Genomic DNA, 24,146 nt, shown 5'->3' with positions numbered 1-24,146 from the left:
TACGCTGTGCCGTTTAGCTACCATTGATGAAATAACGGCCAATAATTGTAGTTCCAAGCATTCCTCACCAGAAGTTAACTCTCCACTGATGCTGATGTTCCACCTGTCTAAGCCATTGTGGGTTGTCGCTAGACCAATAACACATGTTCCTTGTATTTACCTGTCCTTTGTTTTAGAAGGAACATTCATTGGTAAACAGAACATTGGAGAAGAAGTTCGGGTTGGTGAGGATTTGCTGCTGTGCCCACTGACAGAACTGTACACGATTCTGGAAATCATTCCCATGCAATTCTTGATGTAGGTGTACACGGTAAGGATGGAACCGGTGGTGTGTAAGAATATGATATACACTGGTTTTAGGAATGCCAAACTCGTGTTCAAGCTGTCGTGTGCTCACATGTGGATTCATAGCAATGGAAGCAAGATCAGTAACTTCGGCAGCTTCGTCTGTTCGAGTGCTACAATTGCGTTGTTGTGGGTTGAAACTTCACATTTTCTGAAGTGTTGCAACGAGATGAGAAAAATTAGTTGGGAAGGTGGGTTCTTGTCAGGATATCACTCTCTGTACAGTTCCACTGCCTGCGTAGCATTCTGCCTACCTTCAACAACAATAACGACAATAAAAGAAACATTATGTCAATGCAGTTTGTAGGAAGGACAGCCTTTACTGTATGCCTACTCTACACAACAGTATTAAAAAGGACTAAACTACTGTAATAAATGTACTCATAAATAAGAAAACAGTATTGCAAATTACTGTTCTAACTTACATTCCCATAGATGAGTAGCATTTCTACCTTCTCTTCGTTGGTGTACATTCTACTCACACAACTCTTCAACTGACGATGGTTGACGGAATGATGGGTGTGCATTCTACTTACGTTCACATTTGTCCTCTGCCAACATCAGCACGTGGATGTGCTCCATTACCCTGAGTACCTGCACTAAGCGCTCGGATCATCAACGTCAATTTTGTGTTATGTAATTAATAATGTTGTGTTTCAGTAAATGGTACATTGTGACACATTTTTGAATAGGGCTTTAGGAGAGGAAATGAATTACCGAACAAAAAAATACAGGGTGTCACTTAAAAAAGTCATACCACTGTTCATATCTTTGTCAAAAACAAAGCTACAATGAAGGCAATCATGTTGATTGATGCCTCTCTCACAGCTAAAGAACATTTGCTTGAAACATTTTGTAATTTGCATCTGGACAAACAGTTATTTAGGGTGGTCAAGATAAATGGGAATGGGACACCCAGTGTGTGTGTGTGTGTGTGTGTGTGTGTGTGTGTTGAGGCACTTTACTTATATATTTTCTGAGCTCTCCAGTCTTCTTAATCTATTTTTGTACTCAGGATGACTCACATTGTAAAGTGCCTCATCAGCTTCATACATTTCTATTAATTTTGTAGTTGTGGGACACAAAATGTAATTATTACTTTGAGCTACAATAAAAATAGTTATTAATGCACATAAAGTGTATTGAACATTTATTTACTTTCCGATTTTGGTGCTTTAGTGCTTTATAAATTGCTTCACACGTTTTTGGTATTAGTTTATGTCCACTGTGGTATTCGATTGCTGTACTGACAGCTAGAGTAGCTTTCTCCTGTAGCAAGAAATCCGAGTGTTACTGTGAGCCTGTCTTCTGCATATACACCAGTTCTTATGTGAGTATTGTGCTTTGTGATATGATGAGACACTTCACTGAGCAAATACTGAAATGTATGCTCATCCATTCTTAAGTAAGTTATGTGTAACTTGACTTCCTCCACTAGAAGCTCACATAACATATTTTGTTCAATGCTTTTATCGTCAAGTCATAAAACCCGTGGCTTCACCCAAGTACATTTCTTTTTCTTCCCCCACTTCTCTTCCAAATGCGCACACAGTGCTATTGTGGTACATGCAACTGCTACACATAGTAACAAGTTGTTGTTGTCAACCATCTTGAATTTTGACGAAAAATATAATGACAGTGTAATACCCCTTCTAATGCCACTTCAAATATCTTTGTCAAACAAATTTGACAAATATTTGATCATACCTTTGATCAAATCTTTGTCAAAGAAATATGGTAGTGTAATACCGGCCTAACAAAGGTTGTGAAGGCTTCATGAATGTCTGTTGCAATTCACCTGTTGTTTTCAATGGCTTTTCAGTATCTACACCTCTGTGAGAAGTCAGGATTCTGAGCAGCTAACCCTTCCCTATATTCTTACAGTTTTCGATGGCTTTCCCTTCTTTCCTTCCTTGTGTTGTCTCTTAAGACAAGGAATGCAATTCAAAACACACTAGATATTTAATTTTTTGATGTTTCCAGTTACTGCGTCTAAACAGTGAATGCACATACCTTTCAACAGTTAGAATTTTCATTTTTGAGTGTTTTTCACTAATTTTATTTCACATACATTATAGTTCCAGTAGTATGTTTCATACTTTCACAGTATTTCAATACTACCACATATAAATTATGTTACATAATCGACAACAAAATTACTAATTATCATCATACGTACCCTGCAACTGAGGTTTGGATTTTGGAGTAAAATTGATAGAAATGTGAAGATGCAAATGGATTCTACACTTTGTGACCATACAATATGGAAGTTTGTGATTAGCATCATTAAAGCCTCCAAGACTGTTGAGAGTAACTCTGGATACTCTATTGGAAAGTCATACGAATCAATGGTGTATCCTGGAAGACACTGCACAGATGGTGGCATAAACTCTTTTAAGCTATACATTAAAACCTGGAACACAACCACTGCTTTATCCTGGAAAAAATGAATAATTGGTGAAATCATGAAAGCTAAGAAAGAAAATATTGCCATCACAATTAAAATAACAACTGTTAGCCGAGTTTGACTGATCTAGGTAAATTTCTATATTCTGTACAATCATGGAAATCAGAAAAAGAGAAAGTCATAATAAAACAGAATAAATATAAATCTAGTGGACACATTACATACAAAGAAACAAACTGAGGAACACAAACTAGCATATAAACCTGAAAAATCAAATGTTTTATGATATGAATAATGTGCCAACAAATTTCAAAGTAACATATGGGATAATTAAGATATGGAACACTAGCTCTGATGGTGTAAGCTGAGGAACAGAATTAGCTGTGGTCTATTTAAGTAACCTCCTTAACATTTTCCTGACCAGATACGGGGACACAATGCAAACCTAAATAGAGTGGTCAGTAATATGAAGCCCTTTCATCCTCAATGAAAGTCCAATGTCTCAATTATAGCACTTGGTTTGGGCACATCATGCTACTACACTACTGGATGTACTACTACTACCGCTACTACTACTACAACTACTACTATCATCATCATCATCATCATCATCATCGTTGTTGTTGTTGTTGTTGTTGTTGTTGTTATCTATTGCTCATGTACCACACAAATCATAATGCTTACACATTAAGATGTCTGGTTAGATGTAACAGAGGGCACAAAGGCTCAGTCTTTTCATACGATAAATGCACACATAAATAGAATGAGTGCTACATTATATGATCATGAAGATGATGTCAACATGTGACCACTCGCAACTGTACTTAAAAAAGTTACAGGAAGATTCAGCTGTCATAATTTAATAAATAGTATTAAAAAGGGGGAGGGGGAGAGGCAGAGGGGGAGGTGGAGGTGCAGGGGAGGGGAGGGGAGGAGAGGGGAGGGGAGGGAGGGGGAGAGAGCGCATTGACGATGGGTCGATATTAGTTCATAGTTGGACAGAAAGAAGACAGTGGAGCAGAGATTTGCTGAGCAGGTCAATACAATGATGATAACATGCAAAGTTGCAGGTAGCTTGAAGTTATGCTGTTGGAGCAAGAGCCAAAAGCAAATTCCAGGAGGTAACAGAGAAAAGGGACGCACCCCATACTTGCAATCAAAGAAGCCATCGAAGAAGGAGGCATACGATGCGTGGCCACACGTGGCAGACGAATGGTATGCATATATGCTGATGAGAAATTCACGGCAGTAGGACAGCAGTAGTTCGGCAGATTCCGCAGACAGACGCTCAACCGGGACAGTGTAAAAGGCGCCAGTGGCCAAATAGATGCTACAATGGTGGATAGTATGGGGATGGCGTAAGAGGGACACACATGCAGATGCGCAAATGAAACACCCATAATCAAGTTTCGAACGGACAAGGGACCAGTACAAAGGGAAGAGGGCGGTTCGATCTGCACCCCAGGATGCACCACTGAGGACACATAGGACACTGAGGGACCACACACAGTGGGCTGCCAGGTAAGGCACTGGGAGAACCAAGAAAGTTTCCTATCAAGCGTGAGCCCCAGGAGCTTCAAAGTTTCAATGAATGGAAGAGCAACAGGTCCAAGATATAAGGACGATGGAAGAAACCAATTGCACCGCCAGAAATTCATACAGACGGTTTTGTCAGTGGAAAAATGAAAGCCATTGTCGATGCTCCATGAGTAAAGACAATTGAGACACCACTGAAGATGCTGCTCAATGAGACACGTCCATGGAGAACTGCAACAGATGGCAAAATTGTCAACAAAAAGGGAGTTGGAGATGATTGGCGGGAGACAGGTCATTGGTTAATGGCAATAGCAAAGAGGATGACAATCAGAACAGAACCCTGAGGCACACCATATTCCTGGATATAGGTATCCGACAAGGCACAACCCACACATACCTTGAAAACTTGGTCTTTTGAAAATTCCTGAAGGAAATGGGTAGGTGGCCCCTTGTAGAGTGTACGAAGGATACCAGTCATCCAGCAGGTGTCATAGGCTTTCTCCAAATCGAAAAACACAGTCACAGTCTGGAATTTCCGCAGAAAACCATTCATGACATGGGTGGACAAAGTGATGAGATGGTCAACTGCAGAACGGCGCACTTGAAATCCGCACTGTGCAGTGATCAGTAAATTGCAAGACTCGAGCCACCATACCAGCCAGACATGAATCATACATTTCATCACCTTGCAAACACAGCTGGTGAGAGAAATGGGTCGGTAGCTAGAAGAAAGGTGTTTGTCCTTACTGGGCTTAGGTATGGGTATGACAGTGAAGTCACGACACCATCTGGGAAACGTGCCCTCTGCCCAGATGTGATTGAATGTAAGAAGGAGAAAGTGCTTGCCCGCAATAGAAAGGTGCTGCAACATCTGAATGTGAACATCGTCTGGCCCCGGGGCAGAGGATCAGGATGAAGTGAGAGCATGATATGGCTCCCCCATAGTTAAGGTGGCATTGTAGCACTCATGATTCTGAAAATAGAAGGTTATCACTCAAACATCCCCTGCTTGTTTCCAATGGAGGAAGGCAGGATGATAGTGAGAGGAGCTTGAAATCTCCACAAAATAGCGGTCCAACATTTTGGAGATGGCAATAGGGTCCACGAAGACATTGTCTGCAACTGTCAGGCCAGAAATTGGGGAATGGATCTTGGTCCCAGAGAGCCGTTGGAGGTTGGCCCACACGATGGAAGAGGGAGTGGAACTATTAAAAGAACTAGTGAATGAAACACCAGCTAGCTTTTTCACTATCACAAAGAACGCAACTACACTGTGCATGCAACAACTTATATTGAATGAAGTTTGCCATTGTAGGATGACACTTAAAAACATGGAGAGCATGTCTCCGCGTGTGAATTGCACCACGGCATGCCTCAGTCCACAAAGAGACCAGGACACAACATGGTAAAAAGGAAGTGCGAGGAATGGAATGTTCTGCAGCAGTGAGGATAACGTTTGTAAGGTAATCTCCGTAGTCACCAGGGAAGAGTAAAGCCCACGAGAAATGGTCACTCGAGTATGTGTCAGAGAGATCAAACTACTCGAGACGATGGGCAAGCTGGGCAGTGCAGAAGGATAGGTCCAAATGGGAGTTGGTGTGCGTGGAGTCTGAAAAGAACACACGTGCTCCTGTGTTAAGGCAGAAGACATTAAATTGCTTGAGGTCAGCCATGAGGGCACTTCTTGGACAGGTTCTGGGTAAACTCCAAAGAGGATAGTGCGTATTAAAGTCACCAGGCAGAAGAAAGGGGTGAGTTAACTTCCCGAATAAGCTGGAGGAAGTCTGCCCTGGTGACATCGAATGATGGAGGAATGTAAACGGTACAAAGGGAAAAGGTCAAGTGAGGAAGGAAAAGGTGAAATGCAACAGCTTTCAGGTGGGTAGTCAAGGAGACGGGTTGACTATGTGCGTCATCCTGTATGAGCAGCATGACTCCCCCCTGAGATGGAATGCCTTCCTCAGGAGAAAGGTCAAAACAGACTGGGAAGAAATGTGAGAGATCAAAGCAGTTGTGAGAACACAATTTTGTTTCCTGAAGGCAGAGAACAAGATGACACTGCGAGTCTAAGAGCAGCCATAAATCTTCTTTGTTGGATCGAAGACCACGATCGTTCCACTGGAGTAGAATCATGACTAGGAAAAAATGAAGGGATGTCACTTCAGCAGCTGCCGAGTGCCAGCCTTCGAAGACTCACTGCTACAGGGCACAGAGGCAGGAGGATCCTGCTCCACGAGGTCGACAGAAGCATCGGTGTTCTCCTTCTGTCAGCCTGCAGAGTCCAGGGTAGAAAAACGGTTGGTGGAACACACCAGCGACATGGAGGGTGACTAGTCGAGAGAATTACGTGGCAACACCGTCGAAGAGGATCTTCAAGTCAGCAAAGGATAAGACCATTTGGCTCTGTTTGACTTGTTGGAGCCCTTACAGTTGGCACAGGAAGACTCATATGCTGGTTGGCTGGAGAGGCATAGGAAGTCCTCATGGGAGTATTCCTTCTGTCCTTTCTGGCATGCCAGTTGTGTAGATGGTAACTTTCCCCTGTGAGGCGAAAGTGCTGGCATGCTGCACAGCTGGAGGAGGATACGTGGACACTACCATGATGCTGGGTGATTTCACAACTGTGGTGCTGGGCCTGAGATCGCATGTCTGCATGACCATGTCCTTCATGGAGCAAGATGCAGCAAGAACAGTATTGTAGGTGCCATACAGTAGAACATAGGTTTTCCAACTAGCCAACAACCTTGCAAATGACTGGGTAAGGCACTTTTTCCTTCACCCATGTCTCCTGGACAGCCCACTCATCGAGATACATGGGACTATTACTGTAGGAGGTGGCACAGTCGTCAATGCAGTTGATGCAGCGGGGAGAAGGAGGTAGACAACTGCCCTCGTGAGCATCCCTACCATAGTTACACATTTGGCTGGGTGTCAACAGGACACTCGAGTGTGGTTGTAATGACGACACTGGCAGCAGCGCATCGAGTTCGGAATATACAGTCTGACTGTGATAACTTTATAACCTGAAACTTCCTGGCAGATTAAAACTGTGTGCCCGACCGAGACTCGAACTCGGGACCTTTGCCTTTCGCGGGCAAGAGCTCTACCATCTGAGCTACCGAAGCACGACTCACGACCGGTCCTCACTGCTTTACTTCTGCCAGTATCTCGTCTCCTACCTTCCAAACTTTACAGAAGCTCTCCTGCGAACCTTGCAGAACTAGCACTCCTGAAAGAAAGGGTACTGCAGAGACATGGCTTAGCCACAGCCTGGGGGATGTTTCCAGAATGAGATTTTCACTCTGCAGCAGAGTGTGCACTGATATGAAATTTCCTGGCAGATTAAAACTGAGTGCCTGACCAAGACTCGAACTCGAGACCGTTGCCTTTCGTGGGCAAGTGCTCAACCATCTGAGCTACCGAAGCACGACTCACGCCTGGTCCTCACAGCTTTACTTCTGCCAGTATCTCGTCTCCTACCTTCCAAACTTTACAGAAGCTCTCCTGCGAACGTTGCAGAACTAGCACTTCTGAAAGAAAGGATACTGCGGAGACATGGCTTAGCCACAGCCTGGGGGATGTTTCCAGAATGAGATTTTCACTCTGCAGCGGAGTGTGTGCTGATATGAAACTTCCCGGCAGATTAAAACTGTCTGCCCGACCGAGACTCGAACTCTCATTCTGGAAACATCCCCCAGGCTGTGGCTAAGCCATGTCCCCGCAGTATCCTTTCTTTCAGGAGTGCTAGTTCTGCAAGGTTCTCAGGAGAGCTTCTGTAAAGTTTGGAAGGTAAGAGACGAGATACTGGCAGAAGTAAAGCTGTGAGGACCGGGCGTGAGTCGTTCTTCGATAGCTCAGATGATAGAGCACTTGCCCGCGAAAGGTAACGGTCCCAAGTTCGAGTCTCGGTCAGGCACACAGTTTTAATCTGCCAGGAAGTTTCATATCAGCACACACTCCGCTGCAGAGTGAAAATCTCATTCTGGAAACTTTATAACCTGCTTTGATATTTGATGGAAGAACCAGACTATCCAAAGTGAGAAAGAGAGGGCATGTGGACACTAAAGAGGCACCTATTTTTTTCATCACCCAATGGACTGCAATGACACCCTACTCAGAGAGGTATGTTTGGATTTCTGCCTCAGTCAGACCATCGAGCAGCCTAGTGTAAATAACACCGCAGAAAGAATTCAGCATTTGATGGGTCCCGACATGAACAGGATAGCTATAGAGGAGTGAAGCTGCAAGCAGTTGTGCTTGAGAATCAGAAGTAGTCTCCAAAAACAAAGTGCCATTGTGTAAACAAGAGCAGGATTTCACAGGGCCAGCAATTGCATCAACACCTTTCTGAATAATAAACAGATTACCATAGCAAAGGACTGACTGTCTTCAGTATGTGAAAACACAAAGATCCATAGTGCAGCTGGGTAGGTCTTAGAATCGCTAGCCTCATTCCGTTTACGTTTCGCAGCCATTGACTGTGAAGATGATTGGCTCATTGTGAAAAAATGCCCATGATTGCCAGCATCTCTGATGGCGCACTCCTTCCAACAGGGGACCCACTTCATTAGGGGGTACACCCGCCTTAGGTGGTTGATCACACCTCAGGTCATACCTCCCGAACACCTGACAGAGGGACTAATCAGCAATTTGGAATCAGGCAATCACCCTTCCCTGGGCGTGGCCTATACCAGAGAGTACATCTACATCTACATCTACATCCATACTCCGCAAGCCACCTAACGGTGTGTGACGGAGGGTACCTTGAGTACCTCTATCGCTTCTCCATTCTATTCCAGTCTCGTATTGTTCGTGGAAAGGATTGTCGGTATGCTTCTGTGTGGGCTCTAATCTCTCTGATTTTATCCTCATGGTCTCTTCGGGAGATATACATAGGAGGGAGCAATATACTGCTTGACTCTTCAGTGAAGGTATGTTCTCGAAACTTCAACAAAAGCCCGTATCGAGCTACTGAGCGTCTCTCCTGCAGAGTCTTCCACTGGAGTTTATCTATCATCTCCTTAATGCTTTCGCGATTACTAAATGAACCTGTAACGAAGCGTGCTGCTCTCCATTGGATCTTCTCTATCTCTTCTATCAACCCTATCTGGTACGGATCCCACACTGCTGAGCAGTATTCTAGCAGTGGGCGAACAAGCGTTCTGTAACCTACTTCCTTTGTTTTCGGATTGCATTTCCTTGGGATTCTTCCAATGAATCTGCTTTACCAACGATCAACTTTATATGATCATTCCATTTTAAATCACTCCTAATGCCTACTCCCAGATAATTTATGGAATTAACTGCTTCCAGTTGCTGACCTGTTTTTCTGTAGCTAAATGATAAGGGATCTATCTTTCTATGTATTCGCAGCACATTACACTTGTCTACATTGAGATTAAATTGCCATAACCTGCACCATGTGTCAATTCGCTGCAGATCCTCCTGCATTTCAGTACAATTTCCCATTGTTACAACCTCTCGATATACCACAGCATCATCCGCAAAAAGCCTCAGTGAACTTCCGATGTCATCTACAAGGTCATTTATGTATATCGTGAATAGCAACAGTCCTACGACACTCCCCTGCGGCACACCTGAAATCAATCTTACTTCGGAAGACTTCTCTCCATTGAGAATGACATGCTGCGTTCTGTTATCTAGGAACTCTTCAATCCAATCACACAACTGGTCTGATAGTCCATATGCTCTTACTTTGTTCATTAAACGACTGTGGGGAACTGTATCGAACGCCTTGCGGAAGTCAAGAAACACGGCATCTACCTGTGAACCCATGTCTATGGCCCTCTGAGTCTCGTGGACGAATAGCACGAGCTGGGTTTCACACAATCGTCTTTTTCGAAACCCATGCTGATTCCTACCGAGTAGATTTCTAGTCTCCAGAAAAGTCATTATACTCGAACATAATATGTGTTGCAAAATTCTACAACTGATCGACGTTAGAGATATAGGTCTATAGTTCTGCACATCTGTTCGACGCCCCTTCTTGAAAACGGGGATGACCTGTGCCCTTTTCCAATCCTTTGGAATGCTACGCTCTTCTAGAGACCTACAGTACACTGCTGCAAGAAGGGGGGCAAGTTCCTTCGCGTACTCTGTGTAAAATCGAACTGGTATCCCATCAGGTCCAGCAGCCTTTCCTCTTTTGAGTGATTTTAATTGTTTCTCTATCCCTCTGTCGTCTATTTCGATATCTACCATTTTGTCATCTGTGCGACAATCTAGAGAAGGAACTACAGTGCAGTCTTCCTCTGTGAAACAGGTTTGGAAAAAGACATTTAGTATTTCGGCCTTTAGTCTGTCATCCTCTGTTTCAGTACCATTTTGGTCACAGAGTGTCTGGACATTTTGTTTTGATCCACCTACCGCTTTGACATAAGACCAAAATTTTTTAGGATTTTCTACCAAGTCAGTACATAGAACTTTAGTTTCAAATTCATTGAACGCCTCTCGCATAGCCCTCCTCACACTACATTTCGCTTCGCGTAATTTTTGTTTGTCTGCAAGGCTTTGGCTATGTTTATGTTTGCTGTGAAGATCCCTTTGCTTCCACAGCAGTTTTCTAACTCGGTTGTTGTACCACGGTGGCTCCTTTCCATCTCTTACGATCTTGCTTGGCACATACTCATCTAACGCATATTGTATGATGGTTTTGAACTTTGTCCACTGATCCTCAACACTATCCGTAGTTGAGACAAAACTTTTGTGTTGAGCCGTCAGGTACTCTGTAATCTGCTTTTTGTCACTTTTGCTAAACAGAAAAATCTTCCTACCTTTTTTAATATTTCTATTTACGGCTGAAGTCATGGATGCAGTAACCGCTTTATGATCGCTGATTCCCTGTTCTGCGTTAACTGCTTCAAATAGTTCGGGTCTGTTTGTCACCAGAAGGTCTAGTATGTTATCGCCACGAGTCGGTTCTCTGTTCAATTGCTCAAGATAGTTTTCAGATAAAGTACTTAAGAAAATTTCACTGGATTCTTTGTCCCTGCCACCCGTTATGAACGTTTGAGTCTCCCAGTCTATATCTGGCAAACTAAAATCTCCACCCAGAACTATAACATGGTGGGGAAATCTACTCGAAATATTTTCCAAATTATCCCTCAGGTGCTCAGCCACAACAGCTGCTGAGCCAGGGGGCCTATAAAGACATCCAATTACCATGTCTGAGCCTGCATTAACCATGACCTTCACCCAAATTATTTCACATTTTGGATCTCCGCCAATTTCCTTCAATACTATTGCACTTCTTATCACTATAAACATGCCTCCCCCTTCACTGTCCAGCCTGTCTCTGCGGTATACATTCCAATCTGAGTTTAGGATTTCATTACTGTTTACGTCTGGTTTGAGCCAACTTTCTGTCCCTAGTACTATATGGGCATTGTGACCGTTTATTAATGAGAGCAGTTCTGGGACCTTTCTATAGACGCTCCTGCAGTTTACTATTAGCACATTAATATTGTTATTCCCTGTTGTATTTTGAGCGAACACTATCCGTCGACACCTGGGGCTGGGAATTATGAGTTACCCAGTCACCTGTTACACATCAGATGTGCACGGGTCAGCCTTCAGGTGTGCACAGGGAGGGAGAAGAAAAAGAGGAACCTCAAACACTGAAGCGGAAAAGGATAGGAGAAGGTGAACAAAGAAAGAAAAAAGTAACAAAAAACAATTGAGAGTATTCTGAAATTGCATACCGAAAATGCAGAATACATTTCTAAAAACGGCCCAGACATGTTCCCCAAGGGAGGGGAAAAGAACAGCAAGAGGACAGACATGCAGCATGGAAGGGAAAAAATGCTGCAAAAGCTGGGACTCTGTGGTAGCCAAGCACGAACCTGCCAAACAGCAGCTAGCTCCCTGGGGGGCAAAGAATGTTGTGCTTTGATTAGAGATAATACAAAATTTCACATTATGCTAAGAGGAAAACCCTTGTTTCTATTAACCAAGTTGTCTGCCATATAATTAAATGGATTCCTTATAAGCACTGACTCAAAAATCTGACATACCAACAATTATTGGAGTCTCATTCAATCTCCTTCCACATCCCTCATTGAAACAATGTTCTACTACTGCTGATTTTTAAGGTGGTTGTAGCCTCATATTACAGCAATGTTCCACACACCTTTCCTGAACTGTGCGAGCCCACAGAACAATTATGTATTTTGTAAACCATTACCTCCAAAACTGGAAGATTCCTGTCTCTTCCATTCTCCATGATAAATTTAATACTAAGATGGAGACAGCTAAAGTGTTTGAAAGATCAGTTGAGAACATTATATCCTCAGGCCAGACAAGAAAGGTGTTGCCAACATATTTCCAGGTGCACGTTGGATGGAAAACCAGTCCTCAGTACCCTATCCTCAAAGTCCTCCATATACAAGTTGGCAATTATGGGTGGTAAAGGACTACAGGACCCTTGCAAACAGATGTACCACATCAAAACTCACATATAAATCCAAAGGATTCAGCCTCAAAGATTTCAGCCTTTCAATAAAAACCACAGAATTGAAGTTGTGGTGTTTACACTTGGGTCCACTTCAAGTGTCTTCATCCCAGCATCAAATTTACCATGGAGGTTGAAAGCGATGGGGCTTTGGAAGCCTGGCATACATAAAATTGTGTGTCAATGTGGAAAGGCTTACCTGAAACAGTGGTAACAGAATATTGTTTAAATGAGGGATAAACTTTCATGAAACTGATAGTTTTTGGGTCAGTGTTTATAAGGAATAAATGAAAATTAGGCTGGCAGACAACTTGAATAATAGAGGCAAGATGTGGAATCCCCATTTTCCCAAATCAAAGCACAACATTCTTTGGTGCTGCCGGCCCAAGTGTTTGGGGATAATCTTTTGGGGGTGATAGATTGTTGATACCAGTGTTCTGCTATGGGTGGACACAGCTTTCTGGTCTTGGCAGCAGCATCTCTCCTGAAGATTGCAGACAGAAAAACTGTCCAAATTTTACGCCTTGTCGATTTTAGGATTTGGCAGCAAACCCAAGCAGACTACCACTCACATAGTTGATTTGGCCACTAGACTAAAAAAACATAACTGGTCAATCAGTTTTAAAACTATCAGCTGTCCCAATAGAGTTGGTGGGCTATTTTCACATGGTAACTCTCAGATGTCATTCTTGAGTATTTGATTAATTAAGACATTTGAACTCAGTAGGAGGTGTATCATTAACTACAGAAAAATTTTGCATCCAATAACTTGTACAACAACTATGGTGACATTTTCAGTCCTAGCTATGCTTGTTCTATCATTATCTAAAGCCCCACTAGAGATTCTCATGCTCGTGCCTCACAGTGTGGATGCATAATCATGTTGTACAAAAAACAGATCTGTCATGAAAGTGCCACTTTGTGGCTCATAATTTATATCAACATGAAACTTGACTGATATTGAAAAATTCATTTAATTCATATGTAGAAGCATGAAACACAGGACTTGAATACAATCACGAAGACATGCTGTTTTCTGCCACAGTGCTGCAGGATTCGATTCATTGCATATAACAGAAAGTGCATGCTGATTTTCTTGTTGCAAACATTAAGTTTCATTTTGTTCAGCAGTTTTCTGTGTACCTCATAATGTTCAGATGTTGGATTTCACTTTATCTTCTATGCACAGACTCTCAGTGCAAGAACATCTCACCATGAAGCAGGAAACCTCTTTTTATTTTGATTGAATGCTGAGTTGCAACTTTCTCATAAGATGCTGTCAGTCTGACACTGAATTCTCAGTCTTTGGCAACTAATATTGGCCCATTGGTTATATCATGTCTGAAATGTATCCTGTAAGAGGTAGGGCCTTTTGTGAAAGCAGTCACATCAGTTATCGTGACTTCTGCATAGCCTCTTAAATGGGCATGACCTTCAACCAGCTATCCACGCATATTAACAACCACTGCCACACTGAGGCTACAAGAAGAGTTGATCACCGAGTGGCAGAACACATTGCTGAGCACAACACGCTTGATTTCAATGTTTGCTCCACAATCCAAGCCATCTGTATGAATCCCCTCTCCCCTCCCCCAACAGAACATCTCTAAATTATGCAGATAAGGGATATTACTCAACCCTATATTCCTTCAGGCCTCAGACTCTGCTAACCCCCTCACTCACTTACACCTTTACTTTCCGCACTCCTCTTCGCCATCTCCCTCTTCCTCTTTTCTATCTCCCCCTGCCAACTCACTTCCCAACATAATCTACATCTACACTCCACAAGCCATCTTTGATGTGTGGTGTACGGTACCACTGTCATTTCCTCGTTTACTTGTTGCAGTCATGAATGGTCTGAGGAAAGAATGACTGTTGGCAAGCCCCCATGTGAGCTCAAGATTCTCTAAAGTTATCTTCATAATCTTTTTGTGGACATATGAGGAAACAGTATACTGGTTGATTCTTCCAGGAACATACATTCTTAGAATTTTAACAATAAACCACGCCATGGTGCACACTGCCCCCCCCCCCCCCCCCAATAGCATCTACCACTAAAGATGGCTGAGCATGTCTGTGGTGTTTTCATACAAACTAAACAAACCTGTAATGAAATACGCACTTCCTCTTTGAGTCTTTAGTATTTCTTGTATTTCTTCTATTACTTCTAAACATGATGGCTAACAGACTGATGACCACTATTTAATTATTGATAGAACGATGGTTTTGTAAATTACCTTCTTTGTGGGTGGACTCCACTTCATAAGAATTCTTCCAACAAATCTGATTGTCATTTTGGCAATCCACTGTCAGTTTGGGATCTGCCTTACCTACAATTAGTTTTATGTTGTTGTTCCATTTTAAATCACTCCACAGACATTCTCCCTGACATTTCATGATGTAACTGCTCCCAATGATTGTTCTGCTATTGTGTAATCATAAAATAGGGTGCCTCTCTGCTGTTTATGTGCTATATGTTACATTTGCTTATGTTGAGGGCCAACTAACAATCCCTGCACCAAGCATCAACCCTAACACTTCCTTATGATACACTCAAAGCTACTTTTATGTCAAAAGATTTCTGTGTACTGAGAAAAATGTGATGTATGTTTTCAGAAGAAGATTTTCACTCTGCAGTGGGATCTGAGTTCGAGTCTCAGTCCGGCACACAGTTTTAATCTGCCAGGAAGTTTCATATCAGTGCATACTCCGCTGCAGAGAGAAAATCTCATTCTGGAAACATCCCCAGGCTGTGGCTAAGCCATATCTCCACAATATCCTTTCTTCCAGGAGTGCTAGTTCTGCAAGGTTCATGGAAGAGCTTCTGTGAAGCTTGGAAAGGAGGAGACGAGCAACTGGTAGAATTGACTCTGTGATGACGGGTCATGAGTCGTGCTTGGGTAGCTCAGTTGTTAGAGCACTTGCCCACGAAAGGTAATGGTCCCGAGTTCGAGTCTCGGTCTGGCACACAGTTTCAACCTGCCAGGAAGTTTCATATCGGCGCACACTCCGCTGCAGAGTGAAAATCTCATTCTAGAAGCATAACAGTCTCTCATGGGCCAAGAACTTTCATTCTTCCAAATGCAATATTTATTCATTTAAGCTCCACTGCAACACAGAAGTCCCTAAGGGAGCCACTGATTAGAGATGGTTGTCCTTGTCCTTTACCCTTGGCGGCGGTGATTTACCCAAGAGGTCAGGAGAATGTTAAATGGTACCTGGTTCTCCAGTTCCTCCATGTGGATATCAATATCCTCAACAGAAAATCTCCATCTGAGAGGGAGAGTGCTCACCAATCTGACGGTCGAGCTTTGATTTCGAATGATTTTTTGTGTGATGTTTCTCCTTACTTATGGGAGGAGTTGCTTTTACAAGCAGAGAGGACGGCTTAGCGGACTTCTGATGGTGTGCAAGCAGTACGTGGCTGAGATTTCAAGTTCATAATCCATGGCTTCCAAATTATTTTGGGTTCAAGTGTAGCTTCTCCCCAACAAGTACACTGACAAGTGCATGAACTTGTACTTGAATCTGTGGTCTGGATTTGTATGGAGGCATCACACTTGGTCACCACCATCTTAAGGGCCAATGCACAAGAAGTAGCAGCCACCAGAGGTTGCATAGCTTTGAAAGCTTTTGTAGCTTCACCATACGATATGAGTCACACAACTTTCAACTCCCAAATATTCCTTTCCTTGTTATAAACTCCACAATGGCTGCTCCACACTGTGAGATCCCTAAAGCAGTTTAGACACTTTGGAGGAAGTGTAAAAGAATCACCTGATTTGTGAACTGAGCCTCCACAATTTCCACACATAGCCCTCCTGTTAATTTGATATTTGAAAGCGTTGCACTGGACTGGGAACAAATGGTCAAATCTTAATACGGACATAGCCTGCAAGAATATGTTCAGGTAATTCTGGAGTGTTGAACAATAGAATAAATGTTGCAGTTTTTTCCAATGTGCCACTGACTTGCCTCATACAGTTCTGCACTTCCATGACACCCATATTTTTCCATTCTCCATGTAACTCCCCAGGGGCCATCTCCATTATATCGCAGCAGGTAACGGTGCCTCTACTGAAGTTAACAACACCTGTTATACAACTCAGCCACAACAGTGTAGTCACCAAATCATTACTGAAAAACCAACACACACTTGAAACAAATGCAGTATATTGAAAGAATGACATATACAGAGCTATTAGAGTTTGATGTCATCTCTGATCTACACTACATCTCTGAAGTAGAAGCTGAAGAATCTTTTTTTATTTACTTATTTATTTTTTATGATGGGATACTTTAGTTGCCGCCTTAGCAGCTAGCAGCTCCTGTTTTTTAAAAGTACACTGGTGACATGCTTTCTGAACTGAAATCATATGCATCTTCAGCAGTAACAGAGCAATTAACAGTGCAATTTCACACTGGTACGAAATTCTGTCTTGTTCTTTCTTTTCAAACTAAAAACTCTTCCCACTGTGGAATTACTATGAGGTACCAGAAGAACACCTGTCATTAGTTTACTCAGTAAAGAGTACTTTCCTATTCCTAAAGCATCGGTGAGTTTTGAAATTTCATAGCAAATTCTGCCATATTTGAGTATTCCTCCTTAAATTTTCTAACAATTCCTGGTTTCTTAACAGTGTCACTAGTCCTGGTACTGTCATCATACACATTTTGCTGAACCAGAATTGCTTCATTGTTTATCTCAAAATCTTCTGAACTTATTTCCCCAATGCACAGTCAGTATGCATTACAAGAGCATTCTATGTTAATTCGTTTATGATAAATGCAATAAACGCTTGTTAATATGTCAGACACATACACATTACTCATTAAACAGAATTTCACTCCAACTTTTCATCACAACAAAACAGACACCTGCGCAGGAGCTCATCAGGAAGAGTCATCATGTGACTAGCAAAGAACAACTGCACAAGATATACTTCATACCATATATGGTATTCGGTCTAATCAAAATTCTATGAGGGGCAGGGAAGGACAAGTATAACAACTGTTTAAGAAAAATGCGAAAAGAAATACCGTTGAGAATTCAAGTTGTAAGGAACGATTTTCTCTTGTGCTTCCTTTTGAGCACTTTATAAACTTACACCTACAAATCAATAAAAATTGGAAAAAATTGTTAATTTTTGCCATGTCATTCGTAAACTCATAATTACTGAAGAAATATAATGATTGATTCATAGCAACTGGCATCTCTGTACTTGGTCTGACTTGGCAGTTTCAGCTACAAGTGTTCCACTATAAAGTCGTTTCACACTTTTTGAGGATCCAGCAATACCCTCCAATGCCTAGTGAATATAGAAAGGGAAGACCATCTTAAAGGCTTCCTCTGCTCTCTTGATTACAATGAAAATGTTATGGCAGACTTGTGCCCTGTTACTATAATTCCGAAACTTCCTCTCAGATGGACTGAACAACCGAGCTCTCTCTTTCTTGGGTGGATGTAGGTACTACCTGATGGTACACCCATCCCATCACGAGTAGATGTCAATTTAGGTCGCTCCATATGGATCCCATGAACCACTTGGGCAAAAAAAATGTTGAGCCAAACAGAATCATGCTTGCCTGAGCAAGCCTTATAAAACTTGGAGGGAGGGGGGGGGGGGGGGAGTTGCAGATGTCGCAGAGGTTGCTCCCTAGGGGTAAGAAAGTAACCTGAGGTCGCATGGGGGCAACCTGCCAAGGGGAGGCTTCCTCTCCCCCCCCTCCCCCCCCCCCCCCCCACACACACACACACACAAAACAATCCCTAACACTGGACGTACAAGAGCATTATAGTTTAGTGTAAAGTCTGCTTTTCCTCAGGAAACGCAACACTTTGGTAGTGGTTGCCTTGTCATCCGCAAGCATCTGAGGCAGTGAAGTAGGCAAGCTGAGTGTGTGCCACAGATCGGCCAGCACGGCGCACTCAACAAGACCGTGCGCTATTGTCAGTAGACTACTGCAGCTGCAGTGAGGAGGAGCCTTGTGATGCAGAAGAAACTCGTGGGTGAGTCATGTGGCCAATGTGTAGTCAGCCAACACAATGGTTTCTTTCTGAGAGCCCTGGAAAGATGTATCTCGCACCTTACTGGACCCTTTCATCATTCTTAACTTGTTTTGGGTCATAATAGTCTGCCATTCCAATTTCCATAGCCTCAAAATATTGCGTCAAAGTTGTAATCATACGCCACTGCCCTGACGTCAAATTGATCTACTGGAGTTGCGTCTTTAGCTAAATGGTTGGTGAGTTCATTCCCTGGAATGCGTATGTGGATCATTGTCCAGATGAAGGTCACTGAGTTTCCAGAGCTGTACAGATCAACCAGTTGGTCCTGGATGTTGGTGACCAAATGATTTTTAGGACTGCACATGGTTACACCTTTTAAGCAACTCATGGAACCACTACAGATCATGGCCTGGGGTTTGATGTACCACAAAGCCTGAGATATGGCAACCAACACAGCAGAGAGAGCTTCTCATGTCCTCCTGCCTGTGCAAAAGCGTAACCGACCCCGTCATTGACTTTTGATCTGTCTGTGTATATGCATACTGAATTAAAATAATCGTGGAGGACCAAGAGAAGCAAGAGTCAGAGAAGGGTAGCATCAACATCCTTTATAGGTTCACAACAGATGTACACTCATATCACAGGACAGAGTACAGACCATGGAGAAGGGGGGGGGGGGGTGTCAAGAGGGAGCTCTAGGAACACACAGGAGGCTGTTGGAGGTCCTTGAGTAGAATATTGAGTCGGATTCCAGCTGGTCTACCAACTTTTGGGCGATGAGCAGTCTGAACCATTGGTTGTGGAACAGAGTTGAGTGACATGGGTGAGTAGGCATCTGACAGATTGTGACCACGTAACTTGCCAGAATCTGTTGTCATCTAACACACAGTAGTGGGACACCAGGTTCCACCAGGAGGCTGTCAACAAGGCTCATACTGAAGGGCCACATTGCCAACCCACACCAGTATGGTGAACAGGGTCCAGCAAGCTCGGTACAGATGGTGCTGCTGACCCATAGTCCTAGTGGGATAAAATCAACACTTTGTAAAGTCTCAGAAGAACAAAGCAATCTGCAACCCACAAGGAGTGACTTACGAATCTGGAAAGCATTCAGCCTCTCCATGCAAGCTGCCTCGAGCCATCAGACATGTGGCAGCCAAGTTAGTTTGTTATCAAATAAAATACCTAACAACTGAAAAGTTTCGACGACTTCAAGTAACAGGTCACCAAGATAAATTTCTGGGTGTGGATGCACAGTCCAGAGTCAGAAAAAATACATACTCATGATTTTGCAGGAGAAAATTTATAGCCATGATTCAGGGCCCAGTCATGAACTCTCCAGACAACCCCCTGAAGCCGGCACTCAGCAGTGCGCAGTGATGCAGACACACAGTACAGGCAAAAATCATTCGTGCATAGTGATGGAGAGACTGTGGGTCCACTAAATTTATTATTTCATTGATGGCGATAGTGAACAGCATTACACTAAGAACTGATCCCTGAGGGACTCCAGTTTCCTACTGACAGTCAAACCTATCCGGACATGAAAAAGTTGGAGAGATAGGAAATTCTGGATAAAAATGGGTAAACTGCCCCAGAAACCCCACTCATGCAGTGTAGATAGGATGTGATATCATCAGGTAGTATCATATGCCTTCTGTAGGTCCAAGAACACAGCAATCAAATGTTGGTGACATGTGAAAGCATTGCGCACTGCAGATTCCAAACAAATCAGGTGATCTATGGGAAACCGGAAATCCCAAAAATCATTTTGAAATTGTGATATATGCCCTCCAGCTTCAAGGCATCAACAAAGACAGCTGTTGAGCATTCATTTGAATAGCTTACACAGCCCATTCATCAGAGAAGTTGTCTGGTAGTTAGTTAAAATATGTGGGACCTTTCCCATTTCAGGACAGGAATAACAGTACCTTCCTGCCATTGAGAGGGAAATTCTCCATCCTGCCAAATTTGATTAAAAAGCTGCAAAATACATTTCATACTATCAGCACAAAGATATTACAGAATTTGGTTGTGGATTTTGTCAGGTCCAGGAGCCGTATCTTGACACTCTTCCAAAGCACTGTGAAAGGACATTATATGAAAGAGAGCTGTGTGCATGGAAAGATAGCGGGCGGCAATCAATAAGGTGTTTCTGGGTCAGGAAATGAGGATGGTAATTATTGCAAGCAGACACTTCAGCAAAGTGCACTGCAAAACATTTGGCAAGTACTGTGGGATCAGTTACCATTGACAAGGATGACAGGAACTGTTGTTGAGGTTGGATGGCTGTAAATGCGGTTAAGTTTAGCCCATACTTGGGACGATGGGATTTGTTATCACATAGATGATACATATCACTCCTGACATTCCTGCTTCCTTTTCTTTATTAAAAACTGCATTTTCACCTGGAGTCTCTTGAATGCTGTTAAATTATCCATAGAGGGATGGCACTTATGCTATTAAAGAGCCCTGCAGTGTTCCCTGAGAGCTGTGGCTATACCTCCAGTCCACCATGGCACCAGCAGCCTTCGGAATGAGCCGGAGGAGTAGGGTATTGTTGCTGCTGCAGCGTGACTGATAGTATCTCTAATATCCTGTACCAATCTGTCGATATCCATCGCATGAGTGGCTGCAAAAGTGGCTGTAGAGGAGAAAACCTGCCAATCAGCTTTCTGAAGCAATCAACATGGAGCACGTTCAAGATGTCTGTGAGCGGAGAGGGAGAGAACAACAGGAAAATGGTCACTGTCACAAAGATCACTATGAACATGCCACTGAATCAAGGTTAAGATACTCTGGCTGCAAACTGGAAATCAAAAGCTGAAAATGTTCTGTGGGCCATACTGAATTGGGCTGCAGCTCCAGTGTTGAGTACGCAGATGTCCAATTCTGAAAGGAGGTATTCTAGTAATCTGCTCTGTGAGACATTGTGTCGCCGCCCCACAGAGGATTTTATGGGCATTAAGTCCTCCAATAAGAGGAAGGAGGCAGGGAGCTGTGTCACTAACTCAAACAGTTCGTGATAATGGAAAGTTCTACCTGGGGATAGATAAACATTACATACTGTCTTCCAAACTGACAGGTAGATACTAACAGCCACGGGATCTAGTGCAATGATACGGGGCACCTGCTCAGTGAGAATATAAGAGCGTATGAGGTTACAGACCCCACCGTATGCTCTCTCAACATTAATGCAATTGGTACAGTAAGGTTTGTAGCTTTCCCGAGCAGGGACGTGTGTTGCTATAAACAGCGTTTACTGAAGCACTATGCCAATTACGGAGTAAGTAGCCATTAAATAACAGAGTTCATTCAAATGGCGATAGTAGTCATTGTAATCCCACTGAAGGAGTGTTGGAGTCAGGTCTGAGAGAGTGGCGAAAGGAAAATATGGATGTTATTACTTCGCTACCACTTTGTGGTTCACCTGAATGCCTCATCCATTATCCGTATGCATAGGCTTGACTGCTACAGGGATGGAGAGCAGAACATCTGAAGCCTCAGAAAGTAGTTTACTTTTCAGCTTATCCTTCTTATCCTTGTGAGACTTAGATTTCTGTGAAGATTTCCCAATTTTGTCTTCTGGGAGTGAAGAGGAGAATACTTTTCTTTGGCATGCAGCCTGTGGCTGCTGGTCCTTGTCTTGAGAGAGGGGCATGTTGACAGGTGTCCTCACCCCTGACGATGCCAGAGGATGACTAGGCATCTCTGTCCACACCGATGATGTAATAACTACCGGTGCTATAGGTGTACAGAATGATGGAGCTGATATTCCCTCCCCAACCAGGGCAGGTCCTGGAATACGACCAGGGCCGGGTCGTGTCGTGTCGTGCAAGACCTTGTCATGGTGTGAGGTGTGGCCTGTGACACGCCATTCACAAAATTGGAGACCATATCAGTTAGATGAAGCCGTTCCACCTTTTTCTTTGCATCTTGGTAAGACAGATGGTCAAGCACTATGTACTCTTGAATTGTCTTCTCCCTGAGCATTGTGGTGAATGAGGAAGGTGCAGTTCTGGACAGTTGACATACTGAGGGGATTGGTCACAAGGGGTGCCCTCAAAGGACACCTGTCCACATGCCCCACAGATAGCCTCTTTAGACCTGTGGGAGGACATGTCCGAACCTTTGGCACTTAAAAAATCTCACTGGAAGAGTAAGAAAGTAAGGCCTTACATCACATCTATAAACCATGAACTTAACCTTCTTAGGCAAAATGTTGCTGTAAAATCCACGATAAAAGCTCCACTCTTTTATCCTTGGGTCCATTCTGGATGCAGTGAACAAAATGGACTCCACACCACGCGAGATTAGTGTGCAACTCTTCAACAATATGTAGTCTCAGATCACCTTGAATTCTTTTGTGCTTGTTGTGAGAAGAAATGGTGACTGGTATATCTCCTAACTTGACAAAGGTCTGAAGTGCCCATGATGGGTTGGCATGCGGTGTTTTGATCAGCAAAGATGCATTTCTCTATTGCCGCAACCTCCCCAAATAGATCTTCAATATTTTCAACAAAAAGCATTGGCTTTGTAGTAGCGACAAAGCTGCCAACAGTGTGGGAACAAACCAAGAACTCAGCAAACTGTCCGCTTCCATTTTTCTGTGCCTGGTTCTTATCTTGAGGCATGGTCAGTGATGGAAATGCTGTAGGATTGTAAGCCTTTGCATTAAAATCACTGTTCCTGGCTGATGAGATGGCTGTGTTTGCACAGCTGCCATTAATTTTGATCTGTTTCATCGCAGACAACCTATCCCAATGTCACTCACTCCAATCAGAGGCTCTCCCCATGGCGCCATGTCTCCAAGGCAAAGGCCTCTTGGAACGGTAAATGTTGCCCAAGTCCTGGTACCCCAAAATGGACAGCCACCTACTCATTGGCTGATGTGGAGAGAGTACAGCTCAGGCATCAACAGTGCGACCCCTGCATTGTCAGGGGGCTACCACAGAGAGGGTACATGACAACCCCACCACGACAGACTGGCTAACACGCTGGATTTTGGGTGCAGAGGTAGATCCACTTGACTGATAGGTGCAAAAGATAACTGCGCAGTGGAGGGTTAATGTACCACAGTAAAGGGTCGTTCCACATATGGCCCGCACTTCGGTAAAATTTGGAAAGTGGAAGTCAAACCCAAAACAGGGCACCAGAATTTAAAAAGCCAAAAAAGGTGAGGTAAAAGTGTTAAAAAAAAGGGGAAAAAGAGCAAAATTTTCAAAAGCTCAAAGAACAGTCGCAAGACCAATCTAAAAATTCTGACCCAATAAAAAAAAGACTCCTATTAGTTGCCTCTTAAGACAGGCAAGGAGGGGCTACGGGTCTATTCTAGCCCCCGACAGTGCAGGGGGAGCACAGTTAGAGCTTGGAGGGTA

General features: G+C 43.3%; 1 protein-coding gene across 1 annotated transcript in view; it reads right to left on the bottom strand.

Annotated features, from left to right (window-relative positions):
• Positions 1-24,146, bottom strand: part of LOC126236277 (uncharacterized) — a 120,407-nt gene that overhangs the window by 54,865 nt on the left and 41,396 nt on the right. The window contains exon 5 of the mRNA XM_049945438.1: positions 2,525-2,782. Coding sequence (XP_049801395.1) covers positions 2,525-2,782 — 258 coding nt within the window. The remainder of the gene's footprint in view (positions 1-2,524; positions 2,783-24,146) is intronic.

This window comes from Schistocerca nitens, chromosome 2, assembly GCF_023898315.1.
Source record: "Schistocerca nitens isolate TAMUIC-IGC-003100 chromosome 2, iqSchNite1.1, whole genome shotgun sequence".
Taxonomy (NCBI): Eukaryota; Metazoa; Arthropoda; class Insecta; order Orthoptera; family Acrididae; genus Schistocerca; species Schistocerca nitens.
The sequence above is the reverse complement of the archived record's forward strand: the minus strand, read 5'-3'. Positions and strand labels throughout refer to the sequence as shown.